The sequence below is a fragment of the Dendropsophus ebraccatus genome, chromosome 10 (assembly GCF_027789765.1).
Source record: "Dendropsophus ebraccatus isolate aDenEbr1 chromosome 10, aDenEbr1.pat, whole genome shotgun sequence".
NCBI lineage: Eukaryota > Metazoa > Chordata > Amphibia > Anura > Hylidae > Dendropsophus > Dendropsophus ebraccatus.
In genome coordinates, this window is record NC_091463.1 from 45256650 (window position 1) to 45276602 (window position 19953).

The 19953-nt window shown below is 43.3% G+C and overlaps 1 protein-coding gene across 4 annotated transcripts in view; it reads left to right on the plus strand.

Moving 5' to 3' along the window:
* The first annotated feature begins 4493 nt into the window (after positions 1-4493).
* DRP2 (dystrophin related protein 2) overlaps positions 4494-19953 on the plus strand; it is a 94783-nt gene continuing 79323 nt past the window's right edge. Inside the window, exons 1-3 of one of the 4 annotated variants that reach the window (XM_069944015.1) lie at positions 4494-4659; positions 18718-18785; positions 18916-19006. In XM_069944015.1, the coding sequence (XP_069800116.1) occupies positions 18960-19006 (47 nt within the window). In that variant the 5' untranslated portion in view covers positions 4494-4659; positions 18718-18785; positions 18916-18959. Of the gene's footprint in view, positions 4660-4776; positions 4859-4965; positions 5075-18717; positions 18786-18915; positions 19007-19953 lie in introns of those variants that run through there. The other 3 variants (XM_069944013.1, XM_069944016.1, XM_069944014.1) reach the window with 3 other exon arrangements.

Sequence of the window (19953 nt, forward strand, 5' to 3'; positions counted from 1 at the left end):
AAAGGTCTTAATGAAACTTGTAGTTTTCGAGTATTTTTATAAATGTAAGGTATAATGGTTCTCCTTCAGAAAGGATCATGCGAGTTATATATGAATTGCTATAATGAATTGCTATAATAATGTGATGTAATATAAAGAGTTAATGCTTTTTCTCATATATTGAACTCCCACCCGTTACGTCCTTGCGCATGAAGAAGGAGGAGCTTATCCTCCTAAACATCCGCAGGCCAACAGGTGGACGCTGGGTGAATGATATAGCCTCGTGAGCATTGTTTGTACCAGCACCCTGAATAATAAAAAAGAAATGGATCTATGATCAGACCTCGGGGATTCATTTTTCTAAAGAGTCCAGGGATACGAAGGACGGCCGTCCGGAGGGGCTGAGGTACAGGTGTATACACACCAAGCTTTTCTCACTATTATTCTTGTTACGTGTATGAATGGGACGGAGTGGAAGTCCCTAAGTGAGAAGTGATTTGCAATCTATATAGTGCGGTTTTTGCTGTTTTCTATACGGAGTTACGCTTTGACCTTTTATTCACACGTTGTAACAGTGCGGCTGTATTTGCGGCTGTAATTGTGCGGCGGTATTTTTGGTGGTTCGTGTGTATGCTTGGAAGTATAGGATATGCGGCTGCACAGTGCACACTATGTCTGAATCTACGGCCCTATCGTAAACGGACCCGTAAAAAATGAACAAGATCATTGTTTGCGGCTGAACATGCGGCCGAGGATTGACAGGCGGTCCGTACGGAGTACTTCAAAAATAGCCGGCAATGATGCCGAATGCCGATGCCTCTAATAGTTAATATATTAAATTACTAAAACACATTTTCTTTGTAATCAAGACACTTTCGTTGGTCAATAATTTATTTCTAACGAATCCATCATTTTGCAATTAAATATACTGTTAAAAAAAATAGATATATAAATAAATGTATATTTATCTATATATTTATTTTTTGACAGTATATTGAATTGCACAATGATGGATTCGTTAGAATTAAATTATTGACCAACGAAACTGAATTTATTTCCACGAAAATGTGTTTTATTCATTAAATATTAATTAGTACAGGAAGCTCTATAAGCCGTTAATTCATATTCCCGGCAATAGAGCATTCTGTACTAATCATCACTTTACTTTAATTAAAACATCAAATGTTTCTTCTAATTATGTTATGACAATAGCATTATTAGAAGAAACATTTAGAATTATATGTGCGCTCAGCTGATTGGCTGTTCGGCTGAGCACACATATAATGAGCCGGTCCGCAGCACAGTGACTTCATTGTGCTGCGGACCAGCGAAGAGGACACATCGGGACATCGGATGGTGAGTATAGAGCTCTCCCCACCCCCTCCCCAGCACTGCACCCCTCCCAGCAAGGAAGGGGGGGGGTCAGTTAACCCCTTCCTTGCTGGGATGGGTGCAGTCTGACATCAGTCTGGCCCCCAGGGGGTTAAGAGGGATGCAATACATCCTCCCTTAACCCCTTGGGGGTCAGACTGTAAGCAGCGATCTGTAAAGATGCTGCATACTGTAAGGAGCACAACACCGCTCACAATGATGGGTGTTGTGCTCCTGTTTGTGTGTTTTTTGTGTGTTTCTCCCTTTTTGTTTTTCAGATATCGGTATCCTGGGGATTACGTCGGATTCCATGGACTACGTCGATGACCAGCGGTTGTTCTTTGAATTTTTTTAATAAAATGGTCAATGAGGGGTGTGGGGGTGTTTTTATTTGAATAAAAAAATATTTTAAACTTGTGTCTTGTCTTTATTTCTTTACTTTATAGACTTAGTAGTGGAAGCCGTCTAATAGACGGAATCCATTACTAAGTTGGGGCCTAGTGTTAGCCGGTATAAAATGGCTAACACTAACCCCCCATTATTACCCCAGTACCCAATGCCACCAGGGGTACTGGGAAGAGCCGGGTGCCAGTGGTCCCGGAGCGTCAAAATTGGCGCTCCTGGACCGGGCGGCAGCAGGCTGGTAAGATTTAGGCTGGGGAGGGCCTAAACCAATGGCTCTTCCCACCCTGGTGTTACCAGGCTGCTGTCGTTTGGTTTTTAACCCGGCTGGTTATAAAAATAGGGGGGACCCTATGCGTTTTTTTTTTAAAATAAATAAATAATTTAAAAAAAACGCATAGGGTCCCCCCTATTTTTATAACCAGCCGGGTTAAAAACCAAACGACAGCAGCCTGGTAACACCAGGGTGGGAAGAGCCATTGGTTTAGGCCCTCCCCAGCCTAAATCTTACCAGCCTGCTGCCGCCCGGTCCAGGAGCGCCAATATTGACGCTCCGGGACCACTGGCACCCGGCTCTTCCCAGTACCCCTGGTGGCATTGGGTACTGGGGTAATAATAAGGGGTTAGTGTTAGCCATTTTATACCGGCTAACACTAGGCCCCAACATAGTAATGGATTCCGTCTATTAGACGGCTTCCACTACTAAGTCTATAAAGTAAAGAAATAAAGCCAAGACACAAGTTTAAAATATTTTTTTATTCAAATAAAAACACCCCTCATTGACCATTTTATTAAAAAAATTCAAAGAACAACCGCTGGTCATCGACGTAGTCCATGGAATCCGACGTAATCCCCAGGATACCGATATCTGAAAAACAAAAAGGGAGAAACACACAAATAACACACAAACAGGAGCACAACACCCATCATTGTGAGCGGTGTTGTGCTCCTTACAGTATGCAGCATCTTTACAGATCGCTGCTTACAGTCTGACCCCCAAGGGGTTAAGGGAGGATGTATTGCATCCCCCTTAACCCCCTGGGGGCCAGACTGATGTCAGAATGCACCCATCCCAGCAAGGAAGGGGTTAACTGACCCCCCCTTCCTTGCTGGGAGGGGTGCAGTGCCGGGGAGGGGGTGGGGAGAGCTCTATACTCACCATCCGATGTCCCGATGTGTCCTCTTCGCTGGTCCGCAGCACAATGAAGTCACTGTGCTGCGGACCGGCTCATTATATGTGCGCTCAGCCGAACAGCCAATCAGCTGAGCGCACATATAATTCTAAATGTTTCTTCTAATAATGCTATTGTCATAACATAATTAGAAGAAACATTTGATGTTTTCATTAAAGTAAAGTGATGATTAGTACAGAATGCTCTATTGCCGGCATATGAATTACCGGCTTATAGAGCTTCCTGTACTAATTAATATTTAATTAATAAAACACATTTTCGTTGAAATAAATACAGTTTCTTTGTTCAATAATTTAATTCTAACGAATCCATCATTGTGCAATTAAATATACTGTCAAAAAATAAATATATATATAAATATACATTTATTTATATATATATTTATTTTAACAGTATATTTAATTGCAAAATGATGGAATCGTTTACATTTAATTATTGAACAATAAAAGGGACTTTATTAGTCAGAAAATGTGTTTTATTAATTCAATATATTAACCATGAGAGACATCGGCTATAGTGCAGAGGATCGCAAACCCCGGTAATAGCAATTCATGTAAACTGTGTTCCCTGCTTTCCCAGATGCATCCAGAGGTGTTTCCATCACTTTCTTAACATTTTATTTCTTATTTTTAGTTGAACCAGATTTCCAAGTAAATGACCGTATGTTTTGAGCCGCATGTCTATTTTTTCCCACGGCCGGAGTTTCACCCGCACATTTACAGCCGCATAAAAAAAAAACAGCCGCACAGTTACAGCGTGTGAACCCAGCCTAAGACAGCACAACTGATAGCAGCATATACATGGAAGGCCTGGGCTGCTGTGGAAAAAAAGGATACCTGATGATGGACAAGAAAGACCCACCCATCTGTTACATGCTGTGGACATGATTTGACTGTGGCATCCAAGGGGTTAAACTGCTGGGATAGGATGTTGCTTCAGGCCTCGCAGTTCTCTGCCACTCTGCTCGGCCGCTTCTGGAAAAAAAAAACACAGCAGCTTAGCCTAAATGGGCCATGCCACTCCAAATAGCTTTTGACGCCTCTGATGACGTCAAAAGCCGTGGCAAGATTCTGGCGATCCACTCCCTGGATTCCGTCAATATTTTTTCATAGACTTACATTGAAAAATATCAACAGAATGAGCTACTGGCTGGGGAGTGGATCTCGCTGCAGTGATCTCTCCTGATCAGAGCGTGATCTATAACTTTTTACTTGTCACAAGTTATTTCTAGTGACAGCCTACACTTTAAAGCCCCTTAATGTCTGCTGTAAAAACACGTATGGGTGGTTACTTACGGGGTTAAAGTATTCACGATTTCACAAGTTAAAGGGGTTGTCCCATAAAATCAAGTTACCAACTATCTGACATCTGGGACCCCCACAATCTCCAGAACAGGGACCTGACTCTTCAGATGACCTCCACTCCATTCATCCTCTATGGCTGATACTGGAGACAGGGTGGTGCTGTGCATGTGTGACCACTGCTTTATACTCGGGGGTCTCAGTGGCTGGAACCCCATGATAAGTTAGTTATCCCCCATTTGGAGCACAGGCACAGCATGATGGTGCGACCCTAACAACCCATCACCTACTTAGGGCGCCAGGGGACCACTGTAACAGGGCCAATATGTAATTTATCTGTATGGAGAGAAGCGATTGCAGGAGCAGGATACAACCATGGATGGCCACAGAGCATCCAGCGCAGCGTTGTTCAGGTGCGACATTGGTTCGTGTGCAGCGTCCTCCTCCCCACACGGAGGATGCTCAGCGCCGAGTGATGCAGGAGGAAATCTGGGGGAGAAACAGGGGAGGGGGCAATAATAATAATGCTGGCTGAGAGGAGGGTGGGGGTGACCGGACAGGCGCACTGAGAGCTCCGGCTTCGCTCCCCCGCAGCACCGTGCCCGGTAGCAGGTAGGCCGCTTCCATCACCACCTCATCCTTCCCTCACCGCGCCCGCCCTATTCTCGTCACAGCGCCCGGGTGTACGGCCGTGACTGTGTGCGGCGCTCACGGCGGGGCCTGGATTCCGCCAGACTCTGTGAGGAGCCGCCATGTATGAGCTGTGCTGTGTTGTGTCACACAGGTGACGAGTACACCGGGACCCGTGGTGACTCCGCTGTGGTGCTGGTATAGGAGAAATGCCGCTTGGATGAGGGTTGTGGGTACAGTGTGATTAGGGCTGTATGAGTATGCCTTACCGCACAGTATACACACTCTATATACACACTGCTTGTAGACACTTCTGGAAACCTAGGTCTATCACAGCTGTGAGCTGCATCTGCAGGAAACCCGACAACCCTTTTAGGCTGTGTTCACATTAGTACAGTGTCCTGCATGAACATATACATGGGAAATCTGTTCATATAGTTGAAGATGAAGTTGTTCACTATCTTAGGGCCATTCCCAAAATGTTTTTTACTCAGACTTAAAGGGGTTCTCTGAAATAAGGAAATGCTTTTATAGTTTTCTGGGTATAGTATAAGGCTATGTTCCCACACAGTATTTTTGCTCAGTATTTTGCAACCAAAACCAGGAGTAGGTTGAAAACACAGAAAGGCTATGCCCACACACTTGAAATTTAGGGGCTGGCCTCCATTTAAAGGCAAATAACGGCTGTTATTTCAAAATAGCGTCCGTTGTTTTGAAATAATGGCCACCGGAGGATCCAACGGTAGTCTCTGGTCCCCACGCTGATACGGCGCACTGACGGCCGCAGGCCCCCCTTGCCGCACTCTTGTGACCGCAAGCAGTGTCTTGCTTGCGGTCACAAGAGGCAATCCAGCCCCCAGCTGATGCTGTGCTCCCTGGCGGGGTGCCCTGCACCCGCCCGGCGCACGCATAAGGAAGCCCTGTGTGCGTCGAAGGCCGGAACTTCCGGTACAAGCAAGCGCGTATTAGAGATGCTCGCTGTACCGGAAGTACTGGCTCCGGCACGCACAGAGCTTCCTGATGCGTGCGTCGGGCGGGTGCAGGACAGGGAGTGTCAGCCGGGGATAAAGAGAAGAAGACAGCCGGCGGGGGAGCGAGTGGTTAGGTGAGTTGTTTTTTTTATTACTTTTTATCTGCACTGGGGGGCATCTATAAGGGGGCTAACGGGGGCCGGCCATCTATAAGGGGGATATCGGCGGGGCATCTATAAGGGGGATATCGGGGGGGGGGCATCTATAAGTGGAATAACATGGGGGCCATCTTTAAGGGGGCTAACGGGGGGGGGGCATGTATAAGGGCCATAAAACGTGGGGACATCTATAAGGGGGATAACAGGGAGCCATCTATAAGGGGATAACAGAGGGGCCATGTATAAGGGGGATCACATAGAGTCAGGGCTACCCACTAAATGAGGATGTAAAGGGGCCAATACAGATGTGCAGTTAGTATAGAGATGAGGATGGTGCCTGAGTGAGGAGCCTAATATGTTTGTTTGGCAGATTCTGTGGATTCGTGGCTCGGAGAAGTTCTCATAACGGCCCAGGACAGATGGAGAAGAAGATGAAAAGGGAAGAACTCGTCCCTTGTGAGTCACCAGAAGACGTCCCTTGTGAGTCACCAGATGTAGCTGCACTGTAATGTATATGGTGTACAGAACCTGTGTAGAGCTGCATCCACCTCTATATGACTGGATGAGGTGATAGTGATCTGTGTACAGTGGATGTTATTTAGTAGCATTAGTCAGTATGTGGTGGTGTTAGTCAGTATGTGGGGGTATTATTTGTAACTTATCTGGTACTGTGTTTTATTGGTTTTAGTATACAGGATTTGGTCAGTAAATGCCCTATTACACCAACAGATCATTTGACAGATTTTTTTAAGCCAAAGCCAGGAATGGATTTGAAAAGAGGAGAAATCCCAGTCTTTCCTTTTATTTTACCTGTTCGCTGTGTATAGTCCATTCCTGGCTTTGGCTCCAAAAAAATCTGTCAGATTATCTGTTGATGTAATAGGGCCTAACAGTATGGCGGTAATATGTATCGTGATAATATTTCCTTCCTATATACTGGTATTATTGGTAATATCGGTCTTGATATATATCAATAGCATCGCTTGGTCATTAGTAACTGCACTGTAATCACTTACATAGTGTGCAGAGCATGTGTACCATTGGTGTCTAAATGGTTCAGTGTATGGCAGTCCCGTGGTCACTACAGTACACTAGTGCCATCATAATTAATCCAGATGCTAGGAGCTCCCAGGTCCAGTCCCCGGAACAGTGTGACAGTATGCTGATAATATGGTAGGGGTAGATGTTTTTGTTCTATCCCCTATTAGGGGTCACTTCCCTAAACTTAGCCCCCACTGATCTATGTATTCTTATATGCCACAAAGCATCCAGTGTATAATGCACCTAGGACCCAACTACAACAGCTGCAGGCACTACAATTCCCAGCATGTACTGACAGTCTGCAACCCTCAGGATATGCTGGGAATTGTAGCACAGTAGTACAATCGTCTGATAACTGCCGCTGTAGACAGATGTATTGCTGGACCTTCAGGGCTGATGGTTGTCACCCACAGATTGCAGCCACCAGGAGCTTCTGCACACAGTGATTTATTAAACTGTTGTCGACTCAGAAACTACAACTCCCAGCATACCCTGAGAGCTGTATATCTGAGATTTGTCACAGATGAATCCAGGAAAGGACGGGGTCAGCATGTCATGTCTCACTGGTTCTATATTGGTGGGCCCCAGGTACCCCAGTCCGACACTGATAATGGCAATTTTTTGCCATAAAATGTTGGCCATCCACCAATGTTCCCTCTAAGCTTCAGTCACTGCTGAGCGGAATGGCAAGTGAGCTAAGCAATGTTCAAGCAAAGGTGGGCAAACCAAAATCCTAACACAGGAACGTCGGTACCTTAGTCTAATGTAATATAGCAAATTAATTCTAGTGAACAGTCGGTGTACATTCACATGGCCACCGGTTGTGGATTTGATGCAATATTTCGAAATTTAGTTATATTGGTTTACACAGCATAAGATCCGAGCAGTTACATCCAGTGACTCACATGGGGCGTCTTCTCTGATCTTCTCAGTCGCTAATTAATCCTTTCCAACCAGGCCGGGCTGGCTTGAAGATTTTTTTCTGGCCTCCAGAATCTGTGAGAGAAACATTTTAGGTTCCTTTCTCCAGCACATATAGTAGTTGGCCCCACTTCAGGATGCTCTTAGTATTATAGTACTCCACTGCTAGGATGCCCCTAGTATTATAGTAAACCCCTGCCCCCTCCAGGATTCCCCTAGTATTATAGTTACCCCTGCCCCCTCTAAGAAGCCCCTAGTATTATAGGTACCCCTGCCCCCCAAGTATTGTAGTTAACCTCCAGGATGCCCCTAGTGTTGTAGTTACCCCTCAAGGATGCCCCCAGTATTTTAGTTACCCCTGCCCCCCCAGGATGCCCTAGTATTGTGGTTAAAGGGGTTGTCCGGCGATAAAAAATTATTCACAGAATAACACACATTACAAAGTTATACAACTTTGTAATGTATGTTATGTCTGTGAATGGCCCCCTTCCCCGTGTTTCCCCCCACCCACGCTAGACCCGGAAGTGTGGTGCATTATACTCACCGCATCTCGTGTCGTCCACGGTCTCCGATCCTCAGCAGTGACGCCTTCTTCGGGAGGCCGGCGGATCTTCCCGAGTGCCGGCCACCCTCTGCAGCGTCATCCGAAGCACAGCCGCGATTGGCTGAGCATAACTGTGCTCAGCCAATCGCGGCTGAGCAGCTGATGACGTGGCCGCGTCATCAGCCGCTCAGCCGCGATTGGCTGAGCACAGTTATGCTCAGCCAGTCGCCATAGGCTGTATCCCAGTTTTCCAGGTGGTCCTCCCACTGTATCCACCCGCTGCACGGAGTGGCCAGACAGCAGGTTCGGACCATCCTTAATTCCAAATGTTTCTAGAAATCCCCCATATGTGGCCGCAGTGTGTCACCTGACTTAATCACAGGCCACAGACATGACAGAAGCCTTATGTATTTTTGGGGTCTTTTCTTATTTAAGGTTTTTTATAGTCATTATATCATGTCACGGAGGCTTTGGGGTGCCAAAATATTTGTGTAAGACAAGTTGACGTTTCCATTGGTTCAATTCTGGGGGACATGTGACACCCTGATCATTATTTATTTAATTTTTTTTTATGAGATGGTACAAATAAAAAACACAATTTAGCAGCAGTTTTTCAACAATTTTTTGTACGCCGTTTACTATACGTTACATATGACATGTTATCGTTATTCGTCAGGTCAGTACGATTACAGTGATATCCATTTTATATAGCTTTTGTTATAGTTTATGGCATTTATACTATAAAAGCTGTTTGTGTCTTGCATGTTGTAATAGTGGTAATATTAAAAAATTTTTGCCAATGGAGTTATGTGAGGGCTTTTTTTGCGGCATAAGCTGATGCTTTTAGTGGTACACCTTTTGGGTACATGTGACTTTTTTCTATATTTTTTAGGGAGCGGGATTAACAAACAATTTGTCGGCGGCCACCGGTAACGGGCATTGCCAGCGCAGCTAAACACTTTCATCTCTTCTTACAGTGAATCCACAGTGAGAGGAGATGAAAATATGTCCCCCCCCCCCCCCCCCGTCCCCATAATTAACCCTAGTGACCTGGTCACTGACCCTCCCCTCACTGGGCGGCCATCTGATCCAAGATGGCCGCCGCCATCACTGTGAACAGACTCTGTTCACAGTGATGGATTCCTAAAAATGATCAAAGCTCCATTCTCTCCACCACCGGAGGTGGCAGAGAGCATGGGGCAATAAGCGGGGACCACCCAGTGTGGTCCCAGTACATGCGATCAGCGGTATATACTATATACCGCTGATCGCTTGTTCCAAATGGTGCCGGCACTTTTTTACCCCTGTCACCAAAGTCAAAAGCCGCCCCAGATTAGCTGTAACCACTCCAGATTACCTGTAACCACCCCAGATTACCTGTAACCACCCCACATTACCTGTAACCACCCCAGATTGCCCGTCACCTCCCCAGATTGCCCGTAACCCCCCCAGATTGCCCGTAATCCCCCCCCCCAGACAGCCCGTAACCACCACAGATTGCTTGTAACCATCGCAGACAGCCCGTCGCCACCCCATATTGCCGGTCGCCACCCCAGATCACCAGTGACCACCACCAGATTGCCCGTCACCACCCCAGATAGCCAGTGAACACCACCAGATTGCACGTCACCACCCCAGATAGCCAATGAACACTCCCAGATAGCCAGTAAACACCCCCAGATTGCCCATACCCCCCCATATAGCCAGTAAACACCCCCAGATTGCCCGTAACCACCCCAGATTGCCTGTAACCACCCCAGAATGCCCATAACCTACCCAGATTGGCACAGACTGCTCGTAACCCCCCCAGATTACCCATAACCACACCAGATTCCCTTTCGCAACCTCAGATAGCCAGTAAACACCCCGAGATTGTCCATTACCACCCCAGATAGCCAGTAAACACCCACATATTGCCTGTAACTAAAATGACACTCCTTCCCTTCTGAGCCCTGCTGTGTGCACATACAGTGGTTTATGCCCACGTATGGGGTACCGTTCTACTCAGGAGAACCTGCGTTACATATATTGGGGTGAGTTTTCTCCCCTGTTCCTCGTGAAATTGAGAAATTTCAAACTAAACAAACATGTTATCGGAAAAATTCTATTTTTTAATTTTTACGGTTTAGTTTTGAATACTTTCCTCCAATACCTGTGGGGTAAAAATGGTCACCACACCCCAAGATGTATTCTTTGAGGGGTGTACTTTCCAAAATGTTTTGGAGGGGTTCTATTCTGCTGACACTATAGGGGCTGTGTAAACGAACCTGGCGCTCAGAAACTTCTTCAGAAAAATCTGCACTGAAAATGCTAATTGGCGCTCCTTCCATTCTGAGCCCCGTTGTGTGCCCATTATACCCCTAGATTAATTCTTTAAGGTGTCTAGTTTCCAAAATGGGGTCACTTATGGGGGTTTCCACTATACAAGCCTCCTAAATCAACTTAAAAAAAGAACTGGTGCCTAAAAAAAAATCAGTTTTGGAAATTTTATGAAAATTTCATAATTTGCTGATACATTTCTAAGCCCCGTAACACCCTAAAAAAGTGAAATATGTTTACGAAATGAAGCCAGAATAAAGAGGACATATTCATAATGTGACTTACTAACTAATTATTGTCATGGAACTTTCTTTTTTTAGAAGCAAAGAATTTCAAAGTTGGTAAAGTGCAAATTTTTCAAATTTTTCATGATATTTTGATGTTTTTCATAAAAAAAAAACCACAAGACAGTGACCAAATTTTGCCACTAACATAAAGTACCATATGTTAGGAAAAAACAGTCTCAGAATCGCTAGCGTACGTTAAAGCATCACTGAGCTATAAAGCGCATAAAGTGAGACAGATTTTGAAAAATGAGCCTGGTCATTAAGGCCCAAATAGGCTTGGTCCCTAAGGGGTTAAAGGGGAACTCCGGATAAGAAAAACTTGCTTTCTATTAAAAGTACATTAAGAGTCTGTTCACATGTACAGACTCGCTGCGTAAAACTCACACAGAACTCGCATCAAACTCGCATGAAAGTAGCTGCGTTTTTTGTGGTGTTGAACTCTCCTGAGAAAATCATGTGAAAATCAAAACTCGCATGTTAAAATCGCACCAAACGCAGCGAGAATACACATACATTGACTTGATAGCAATCAGTATCACTGTGGATTTATGTGCGAAAAACTAGCTACGATAAATACGCAGCGAGTCTGTACGTGTGAGCAGACCCTAAAAGTTATATAGATGTGTCTATACAATGTATTACTGTATCTGTACAGTTCTGTCACACTGGTAGCTGATAGAAATCCAGGAAGTGAAAAAAATGGCCCCTGTGCCAATCCACATTGTCTCCTGCTCCTTCTGCTTATCCCCCTAGGAGACAATTCTTCCATGCCTCTGTCTCACATTGTGTTGTTTGCTGATGATGCAGACAGGGGGCAGGGCGTGATGTGACAGGAGGCTTGGCTGGATAACCCAATCCCCTGAGTGATTTACCATCTCTAACCGGGCAGAAGCAGCTGCTGCACTAATTTTTCTGATTGTAATGGGTGGGGGCTGTGATTATCACATGAGGGAAAGCATTGCATTCTGGGAAATGCCAAACCAGGAAGAACAGAAACACAAAACAGTGCAAAATCCCCCCAAACAAATGGATTTTTGGTAGTTTCAAAACTGGGATAGACGGGTAAGTAATGCGTTATGCTTCTGCAGAAGTTTCTATTTTTTTAACCTCTACCTGGATTTCCCCTTTAGGTATAAGTATAGATTTATTTTAAAGCACGATAACAAAAAAAAAAAAAAAAAAATTAATAGAAATCTTACTTTATTTCACTTCCACTGAAGATTTAGGTTTTGGACAGTGACATTTAAAAGTGAATGTATCACTAGGCACATCGCTTTGTTTTTTTTACATGAACAGATTAGCGTGGGGATGCTGGTGGTGCGGTCCTTTTTTTAGAACCACTGCCGGGTCCAGTGCACGGCGCCAGTCTATTCCCGAGCACCAGCCCAGCATGAAGCAGTGGAGGCAGGCCGGCTGGCCACCAGTGTGACGATCTCTCCTCTGTGACGCAGCTCCATTAATGGAGCCGTGTCACAGAAGGCATCCCACGCCGATTCATTCATGTAAAAAAAACAAAGTGATTTACCTGATGGTACGTGCTCTTTAAGTTCTGTGTAGGAACAGGTATGGGTAAGATTCTGAAACTTTGGTAGGTAAACCCCTTATATAATAAAATGCTATGCTCTTTGAGTAATAATATGGATCTGAGTAGGTTGTAGAATTTCATTATTTGACTGGAGGGACTTTTCACTAAACTTCTCAAGTTGTAAATGTTCTTGTCCTAACTGGGATCATGGATGATAAACAATACAAGTGTCACAAATTCCAAATCTTAAAGCTCTTCCTACACTGATAGCCCACACAAATGCCTGTACAGATTCTACAGCTGTACACAGGGCAGAAGCTGTAAGCATAATATATTCTAGATGAGGATAATATAAATACATTATTCTTCAGTGCCAGAGTATTCAGGGCTAAATCCTCATCCTCATGAATAACAAGGCACACCGTTAAATGGGCGCTGACGTTATAACTTTCAAAATCTAAATCAACAGGGGATGTGAAATAAAGCAAGTTTGCAATTTACAATATTATTATTTTCCTTTTTGTTATGCTTGAGGGTGCGTTCACACCTACAGGATCCGTAGCAGATCTGCAGCAGATCCACGGCAGATTTGATGGTGCAGATTTGATGCTGTGTTCAGTTATTTAAATGAAATCCGCTGCGGATCCGCAGCAGAAAATCTGCTGTGGTTCAGGTAAGTGTGAACGTACCCTTAAAGTTTTTCTGTTGTTTGGGAACAGAAACACTTCCCAAACAACAGTAACAGTACAGTAGACCCGTACTGATTGAGAAAACCAGTGAGTAGAGTACCGTGCTGCAGCATGTCCTCTCCTCGCTTTGTGTGAGGAATAAAAGAGTTGGGCTCCATAGACTTATATTATGAGCCTGACTCCTTTTTTTCTAACACAGAGCAGTGCGGTCCTCTCCCTGCCCATTCTACCGATCGCTATGGGTCTGAACACTCAGACCCAGACCGATCAAAACTTTTGACACTTTAAACGTTTTCCCAAACAACAGGTACGCTTTAAAACAGATCTTTAAAAGGCAGCTTTTTATGGCTCAGCCAACATTCACACGTCCGTAAATTTTGCAGACCTTACGGATGGGAAAGTCCTGTAATGGATTGTTTCCTCGCCTGTCATGATGCATCATTATCACGCCGGGGCGGAGAAAATTTTTGAATTTTCGGGGCACTGATTTAATCAAAGCTCGATTGAAGTGGAATTCAGTTTTGGAATTTAAAAATAAATACATTTAAGGTACCTTCACATGTACCTGATATACTAATGATATGCTAACATCAGTGCTGTCAAAAAAAATAATTGTTTGGGAATTGACAGTTTACTAGATAAAACCAGGAGAAGTGTGCTAAATGTGGTAAAGCTATAATAACAGTAGTTAAACATGCCTGAGATAAGCATATATCTATCCTAAGATAATAAGAAGGGAAATACTAAAAAGGCAGACTAGATGGACCAAGTGGTCTTTTTCTGCTGACAACATTCTTTCTTTTATTTAACCCTTCCACTGCTGTACTGGTTGTATGTAACCCTTCTACTGCTGTCCTGGCTATATGTAAACCCTCCACTGCTGTCTCAAGATGTCTGTGCTTCGAACTCGTCAGAATCAAGTTGTAGTCACAATAAGTCAACAGTATGGACTGGGATGGATAGAAAAGAAACAGGAAGGTACACAGCTTCAATCAGAGAAGATATCACCTGTGAGTTACTGGATGTAACAGCACTGTAATTACTCTCATACTATAGCAACTGTATGTGGGTAACATTTGTGTGTCCACAGTGGTTTCTATCGAGTAATATCGTATTATTATTCAATCCGATGCCAATTCTTCCTGATGACGTCACCTAGTGATGTAACCTATAATAAATGTCTATAATAAAAGTTACATTTTAGGTGTGGATGTTTACATAATAACGTTTTCTTATGCCCTAGGCTTCAGCCTATGGTAGTTGGTAATTAAGAAACAGAGCCTCCAGCACAGAAGTGAAATCCCACTTTCCAAACATGCCACAAAAAGTAAAGCAAGTAAATTGCAGACCTGATGATTGTGCCAGTAGCCATTTACTTGCTGGGTTTTGATGGGTCTGCACTCCCCCGCACACAGTGCCATTGGCATGATTGGGCTGTCACAGTCACCCTGATCCTGAGATATAGCTGGAAGAAGTCTTCATGGTGGTCTGGGTTAAATGGGAAAGAAAAGGAAATTAAATTACTCGTTCCTGACCACCAGCAAGGAAGGCAGGAATATATTTCCATGGTTGCAACAAATCACAGGATGTTTAGTTAGGCTGGCCGGGCACAGTGATGCAGCTCGCTAGCCTACCAGGAAAAATGATGAGTGGCCCAGCGATTCTGATTGTTAGCTGAAGGGAAGTTTAAACAGGCAGCTAATTTGAGTATTTGCCTGTATTTATTTGTGCTTTGCCCTACGCCGATTGCGTTTTTTTGTCTGTATCTTCTGCATTTCTGACCTTGACTTGTTTCTCTGACTATGTCCCCAGATCCTGACTTTGTAGCTTGCCAATGTCTGTGTTTAATCTCGGCCTTTTCACTTAGCTTCTTATTTTGTCTTTTCTGATCCCCTGACTTATTAATGGATCTTCCTATTTAGCGTTTTGTGGCTTAAAGGGAATCTGTCAGCAATTGGACCCAAGTTGCTGACAGTGTTATAAGCATCCTGTTCAAAATGGTACATATAGCTTATCCGTCCCTGTAGCAGAAAATGTGCAATCTTCATTTTCTTAGTGTAACCAAGTGTCAAAGACGGGTTACGGCTCTCCGGCCTTGCCGTGCTCTGTCACGGCTTATCCTTGGTGGTTCCTCCATCCTCCTTTTGAATAATAATTTCAACTCGGCCTCCAGCCAGGAAGAGCGGCGCACATTCATTGACGGTAATAAGCTTCACTGCTCAGCATGCATGCACATCCGCTATTCTTGGCAATGTAGGACGTGTGCATCATTAGCGTTGCGGAAACTGGAGGTCAAGATAAAATTACTATACAAAAGGAGGAGGTAATTACCACCAAGGATGAGGCGCCACCAATCGTGGCACGGCCGGAGAGCTGCTACTCCCTTTTCGACCCTTGGTTACAGTAAGAAAATGAAGATTGCACATTGTCTGCCACATGGACGGATAAGCTACAAGTACCATGGATAGTGAACAGTTCTACCCCTGACAAGCCTTGCACCTAGAAACAAAATATAAGACAGTTAGGTTAGGTGTGTCTGGTGTTCACAGTTTGGGGAAAGATCCAGGTAAATGTTAGGGAGAATAAGGGCCATTTACCACTTGTACTTGTCATCTTTTGTTTCATTCTTGGCTGCTTTCATTATCATTTGTTTGCATCATCATTCAGTCCATTTTCTGCAGTACCAATCATCAGATGGAGAGTTGCTAATCTCATTCTTGTCATTTTACCTTTTATTAGTATGAGGATTCTTGTTTTCTTTATGTGACTGCCTAACGGCATTCTGTTATATGGTGAGTCCTAGGAGTATCTGAGTAAACAGAACCACTGATAGGACTTAGGTAAAGTGACTTCTAAAAATGTAACCCGGTCCTAATCTTAAACCCTACTTGAAAAAATCACAGAGTTTAGGAGTGACCCCATTATGGGGAAATGAAAGATTTCACAAATTTATAAAGATAGAAAATAGCAGGTTTTGGAAAAACAAAGGTATTAAATGTGTTACCAAATATTCAAGGAAGGGCGTTTGAAAGAGTTTGTCACATTTATACAGGAATATAAAGACAACAACACTTGTTTTATTGCAGCTGCAACATGCAGTGACACACACGACTGACAAAGATATATTTGAGGTTCAACAATACACTTTACAAAAAATCTCAGGGAATAAGAGGGGGGAGATGGGAACACTGTATTAAGTTATCCTTAACGCAATCACAGAGATAATATATAAACATAAGGAGGAGAATTGGGAGAAGGAGGTAGGGCCAATAGCACAAGAGGAGTGGGAGAATGCCCTGGCTAATAAAAAGTCCTCTGTTAGCAAAAATTGCTGTTTATTACAATTAAAAATTAAGAATAGGAACCAGTACTCTCCATTAAGACACTGTAAGAGGAATATTAGAGAACACGATAATTGCCCCAAGTGTGGATTGGGGGAAGCAAGTTATATTCATATGGTACTGTATGGGGCTGTCCTAAGATACAAAGACTTTGGAGATAAATAGCAGACTACACTAGTAGGACGCTGAGCCTAACCGTGCCTTAGGGTATACGGAACGATAATTGGCTGAATTGGCCTGATTCGGCCGATCATCGCTCCGTGTAATAAATGCAATAATCAGCCGATGACAATGATCATCTGCTGATCGTTGATATAGGTTAGAACCTGAGCAACGATCTAGCAGATCGGCGCTCTTTTACAGGTATTATTGGGCCCTGCTCGGCCCGTGTAATACCACCCTTAGAATGCAATTTATCTAATTCTGGGCTGTAATGATATGTTACAAAAGGAAGAAACAATTGTCCTGAGGTTTCTTTATGCTGGTTAGGGGATTGATACTAAGAGTATGGATAATGAGCGAGAGGCCAACCCTGGCACATTGGATCAGGCTGGTAAACCAAACCAAAATCTTGTATTCAGGGAAAAAGAATGGAGATAGAAAGTTGGCAACCTCTGGAAACCAAGCAAGTATCACAGGGCTGTGTTTTTTTGCACCATGGTCCTCTCCCTCCTCGATGGGTGGGTAAATAGGTGGGGGAAGGGTTTTATTGGGTTTGTTGGTAGTGTATGAAGAAAATGAAGAATGGTATAAAAAATATATACTACTGTATATGTAAAACTGGAGATAATTGGCTATATAGTGGTACGTTAGTTTAAGAGTAACTTGGATTGAGAGCGTTTTGCAAGAAGAGCTCACAGTTTTTTAAAATTGTAACTTGGTTTAAGTGTATTGTTTTGGTTTAAGAGCTCCCTGTACTGGGTGGTAGGGTGATTGGGGGAGATACATGGTCTGCATAGCGTGGTGAACAGCACTGTTGTCTGACCCAGGAAATCTCCCTCACCTTCCAAATCATAGCAGATCCACTTCAGGCTTGGGCTTACATCAGGGGACAGGACTGTGGAGGTGACTTCTCTGCACTTACATTCCGTTATACACACTGCTGTATAGAAAAGTCCTCCTGCACAGCTCGGCTCTGTGATTCTCACTTCTTTGCTGTCATGTGACCACACAGACCTGTGCAGTTTTTTTTTTTTTTTTTTTTTATTCTTATGCACTTACTGTACATTGTACTTTACACGCTGATTGCTATACTGTACAGTAACTTATAATATCACATATTCAGCTTTCTAAATGTTTGTTTCATTTGTTTTACATGTTATGATCTTTAGCCCCGCATAGTTCTGATGCGAGCGCTCCATAATGTGCACTGACAGGGTTTTCTGTGGCCGCTATTCAATGAATAGCAGTAGCAGAAACCTGACATGTCAGTTGTTTGCGGCGCCGCTAGGGATCCCGGCCGGAGCGTATACTATGTGTATACCCTCCGTCCGGGATCCCATAGACGGCAAAGTAACATATATTTTCGTAATAATCATGGCCGTGGTTTTACTAAAATATACGTTGTGTGAACATAGACTAATGAATAAATATGTGGAGGAAAAAAAGATGGTTTTCAATTTACTCAAATTTTGTTTCTATGTTCTGTACTGTTCAAATGAAAACATTGTGTTATTGAGTTGAAACAATGGTTTTGACAGCAAAGGCGAGAGGTAATTATCATGTGATGAGTACATTTTTCTCTTGCCTGTAAATGCTTACTGTTTATATGGGAGCTAACATTGGGGAGTGACTGGAATGTATCCCGGACAAAGCATGGTTTCTTTAGGAAAGGGCACAAGAGTCACAGTCCCCCAAATGACATTCCTAAGAGCAGGGGAGGGGACATGGAGGATCTGGGCTCTTTTGAAACAGTTCTTCCTTCATTCTTCTCAAGTACCTTTCTATCCTTTCTGTTATATAGTTTATTTTTTTTAAGAATGTGCAGTTTTTATTCTTTCACCTCTTACATTCATCTTACATTCTATGTCTCCTTTCTTTTCTAGCTGCATCTTTCCTAGCATTTCCATATTTACCATCCTTGGAATGTCTTAGCCGTCTGAGAACACTCCAGGTAAGATGTTTCTTCTAGTGGTATAGCCTCAATTACTTTTGCAATCATGTTAAAACAATACTGTCAATGTTAAAACAATACTGTCCATGTCCTCTGAAATATTCAGCCTTCTTTTCGTTGTCTCTTGTAGTTCTTAGATTCTGAGTAGACAAAGAAATCTCAGATTTGGGCAACATGAACCTCTGCTGGAATGAAATAAAGAAGAGATCTCACAGCCTAAGGTATCTGTAAAGTCCATTGATGACAATTGTCTCCCATGTATGTACTAAGAGATTATGAATGCCCCCACATACTAGAAGAGGGTGGAGGAACAGGTGCCTCAGGTTTTCTTGTATGTATAATATTTTGATAGTATCAACCTTATATAAGGCCATATTTTATTTTTTCTTGAAATGTTTGAAATATGTTGATTGCTTGTTAAACTAAACTGGTTTCTAATGGATATACTGATTTAATTATAGGTTTATGTAGTGTGTACAATGTGTGTACATAGAATTTACTATTGTGGAATACTGATTATTTTACTGATTAATTTATTTTATTGCACATTAGGTAGTATTTACATGTGTGAACACATCCTTGCTAGTTTTACTTCTACTGTTCTGCTAATAGTACATTTTCATTTGTAAGCATGGTTTCAGTATGCCTGGAGCTTTGTGGTAGCTCAAATGTCCTCATTACAGTACAAATCTGTAAGAACTATTGGCCAAATTGGAAAGTGTATGTACAACAGAAACAGGTCATGTGGTTGCTATGAGGCAACTGCTTAGGCTGGGTTCACACTGCGTTTTCTCTATTTGTTTAACATATACGTTTTGTGGAAAAAATTAATGCAAAAACAGATGTAATATAGTGTGTCATCCATTTAGATCTGTTTTTCCATTGACTTCCATTATAAAAAAAACCAAAAAACGGATCGAATCGTTTTTTTTTAACGGACACAAAAGTAGTGTTGACTAAGTTTTTATGTCTGTTAAAAGTAACCAATTAAAAACGGATACGTTAAATGGATTGCAAAAACGCAGTGGGAACTCAGCCTTAGGGCCAGTTCACACTGAGCAAACACGGCGCAAGCTCTGCCGCGGAATCCCGCCGCACTCAGTGTCCTGCTTTGAGTGAATGGAAGAGCGCGCGCCTGTCCGCTGCCGCCGCTCTCCACTCGAGGAAT